The sequence below is a fragment of the Rhagoletis pomonella genome, unplaced genomic scaffold (genome assembly GCF_013731165.1).
Source record: "Rhagoletis pomonella isolate Grant_MI unplaced genomic scaffold, Rhpom_1.0 Rhpom_scaffold_03434, whole genome shotgun sequence".
In the NCBI taxonomy this organism is placed as follows: Eukaryota; Metazoa; Arthropoda; class Insecta; order Diptera; family Tephritidae; genus Rhagoletis; species Rhagoletis pomonella.
In genome coordinates, this window is record NW_023461986.1 from 9,785 (window position 1) to 13,052 (window position 3,268).

A 3,268-nucleotide genomic window follows, 5' to 3' on the forward strand; every position below is an offset into this window, starting at 1 on the left:
GCGGTCAAAAGTGAACGAATGGTGTTTTGTTTTTTATATTTACAATGTTTTCCAAGCTATATACCATGCATCTAGCTTTAGGCAAAATTTCGTTTTTATCTTCTTGGGTATGGTCATATTAAATTTTTGCGGAGTGGGAAAGCAGCGTCGCCAACGAAAAAGTAGGGCATTGATACATATATTAGACCCAGGTAAAATTGCACTTTTTGGCACGTTTATCGTGTTATTAATAATTTTACTGCCGAAAGAGCTGGCTCGCAATATTCCACCACCGCTCTGACTGCCATATGCACCTATGTATATCGACTGCGGTGAAACAGTAATTGTGATCACAAGCAGCTAATAAAACTATGCTATGATATTTTTTGTAGTTGTAATAGAGCGAGCCAGAGCGTGGTTATGCTTTCCCATTTCCCATAATTTTGCATGATGCATGATCCATATTTTTATAAAAAAAAACAACAAACAAATTTTAGCTTGCCAAATATTGTGGATATTTAAATAAGAAATTCTTTACGCAGAGTTTTCTGGTGGGTGTACATATGTACACTTGTGATCAGCTAATTAAGTCATCATTTTGATAAATTTTGGCTGTTTTTCATTTGTTTATTTAATAGTTATTATTTTTCCAAAAAAAAAATTATTAAAAATCAACGCGACTCTTTAGCAACTTAAAACTTGCACATTATTACCATTTTTTTTGCACAAATTATCAAATTGCACAATTACAGAATTACAAATTGCACTATTTATCAAAATGTTGATGACTTAATAAACTGATCACAAGTGTATGTATGACACATTAATAAAAAAAGATGCATTTAATACCAAATGATTTATGCATGTACACTCATGGCCAAAATAATATAAATTTTTTGCGGAATCCCCGCCAGCACAAAGAGAAGTTCTTGGGCCTTATAAATAAAAACTTAGCAATTGCTTATTTTTTTAATTTCAGACCTTTTACTTAAATTGATTTGAAGAAATCAATTAAAAAGTCGGAAATTTTAAGAACAAGCAATTGCTTAGTTTTTATTCATAAGGCCCTTTGTCAACTTTTTCTCCAAAATTTCAGAAATTCAACTCGATTTATTCAAATAAATTGATGTAAAAGGTCTGGAATTTTAAGAAAAAGCAGTTGCTTAGTTTATATTCATACAACCCAATGTAAAGAATAATGAAATGTCTAAGTTTATAAAAAATTAATAAACATAAAACAAATACAAGAAAAATGGTCAAAATTTCGCGCTTCTATTATTTTGGCCATGGGGGTATGTATACATCGCTCATTTACTAAAAGACTGTCACAATCTCTGTTTCCTTTAAACACTTTTTCTGAGAAATTCTCTTTATTTAGTTTTGACAGCCTTTTAGTAAATGAGCGATATGTATAGTAAGGTACATATTACATATTAGCGTACATATTTAATAGTAAGGTACATATTACATATTAGGGTACTTATTTAATAGTAACGTACATATTTCATAGTCAGGTTTAGTAATGTTTTACAAAAGATGTTCGATAGAAGTTAAAATACGTGCATACAACTTGCATACCTTTTCATGTGTCGCCATGTAGGAGTCGACATAAGTATTTGTAAATCAAAATTATTTGTCAAAGGCATACATAGGGTGCTTTCCAAAGCGTCAAAACACAAATCATCAAACTCTTTTATTTCTAAACCGCACTAGAAAATTTGCATTTAACCGTGGTTGCGCACATTTCGCTTTACAATCTGCTGAAGCTTAGAAATAAAAGAGACTGATGCTTTGTATTTTGATCCAGCTTAAAAGCAATATGATGAAGTTTATAATTAAGGCTGTGTGCGAGTACGTCTAAATTGCTACCTAAATAGAGAAAAATCCTAAATCACTGGAAAGTGTCGGTAACGCAGTGAATAGGAACAATTTAGATTTTCTGCGAGCATACTTTTCAACCTAAATTGAACAGTCAAATATATTTGAGCGAGCGATTAAGTGAACAACGACTTTTTGATGTTTTAAATAATTTTTATCATTGCTATGGCACAAAAAAGAAAATATTCAGAAAGATGTAAGTATAAATTTATTTGATTTTTGCATTCAGGTAAGTATATGTGTAATTCGATGGATGTGTAGTGATAACCCTAACACTTGTACTTGCCACACTGTGTGGCAACACCATAAAAAGTCAGCGATTGGCAAAATGCAACCAACTTCATGTTATAGAATTTGAATACTAACCGACGCCGAAGCTTAGTCGACGCATTTCGTAAAACTACTGCGCATTTCTACAACTGGATAGTTTATATAAAAGTATATTTTTAAGTTTGTAATTTACTGAATTAAAAATAAAGAATTATAGAACATTGGAGTTCTATAAGTGGTGACCCCGACGAACGTGAAATAACCTGACTATAATTTGTAAACCTGTGGACGATATCATGCCGAACGACGAGGAAACATTTCAAGATGCAGTGGCCCCATTTCAAGTGGCACGGCTGGCAGTTAAGCCGCCACCGTTTTCGAGGCCAGACCCGCGCCTCTGGTTTGCGCAGGTTGAGGCTCAATTTGCACGGGCCGGAATTTCCACAGACGAAACTAAATATTTCACGGTTGTGGCCGAGATCGATTCAGCAGTACAGGCGCACGCTAGCGACGTTATTTCGTCCCCACCTGACACCGGTAAATATGATGCGTTGAAACAAAGGCTTGTTGCAGAATTTAGTGAGACCAGTGAGAAAAGGCTCCGGCGATTATTTGAAAGTTGTGAGTTAGGTAAAAAAAAACCTACATCGTTATTGCGCGAAATGAAAGATCTAGCGAATCAACAGCTGGGTAAGGAGATGTTGAAGTCTTTATGGTTACATCGTTTACCCGTTCAAGTACAGCAAATTTTAGTAACGCTCGAAGGCGATGTGGAGGATTTGGCTAAGAAAGCGAAACGAATAGCAGTGTCGACGCCGTCAGTACACCAAGCGACGGTATAACAGCAACCATTTCGGAATTGGTAAACCGGCTGGACAGGCTTGAACGCCGGGACATTGTGGGTAAGCAGCAGCGCGGTGGAGCACCTCCGCGACGTTCACAACCAGTCAGTACACGCAGCGAGACAGCACGAGCTACACATGATGATTTCTGCTGGTATAATCGCACCTTTGGAGAGAACGCAACGCGATGCCAATCGCCATGTTCTCTCCGGCAAAAGCGCCCGGAAAACTAGTCAGCCCTCCGTTCAAAGCGGCTGCTTCGGAGGACGACATGAGTTCCAGCCGCCTTTACGTTCGAG

The 3,268-nt window shown here is 36.5% G+C and overlaps 1 protein-coding gene across 1 annotated transcript; it reads left to right on the top strand.

Annotated features, from left to right (window-relative positions):
• Positions 1-2,423: 2,423 nt before the first annotated feature.
• On the top strand, positions 2,424-2,969 carry LOC118754136. Its single transcript, XM_036488997.1, has one exon. It carries the CDS (start codon positions 2,424-2,426, stop codon positions 2,967-2,969), a length of 546 nt encoding a protein of 181 aa, XP_036344890.1.
• Positions 2,970-3,268: the final 299 nt, after the last annotated feature.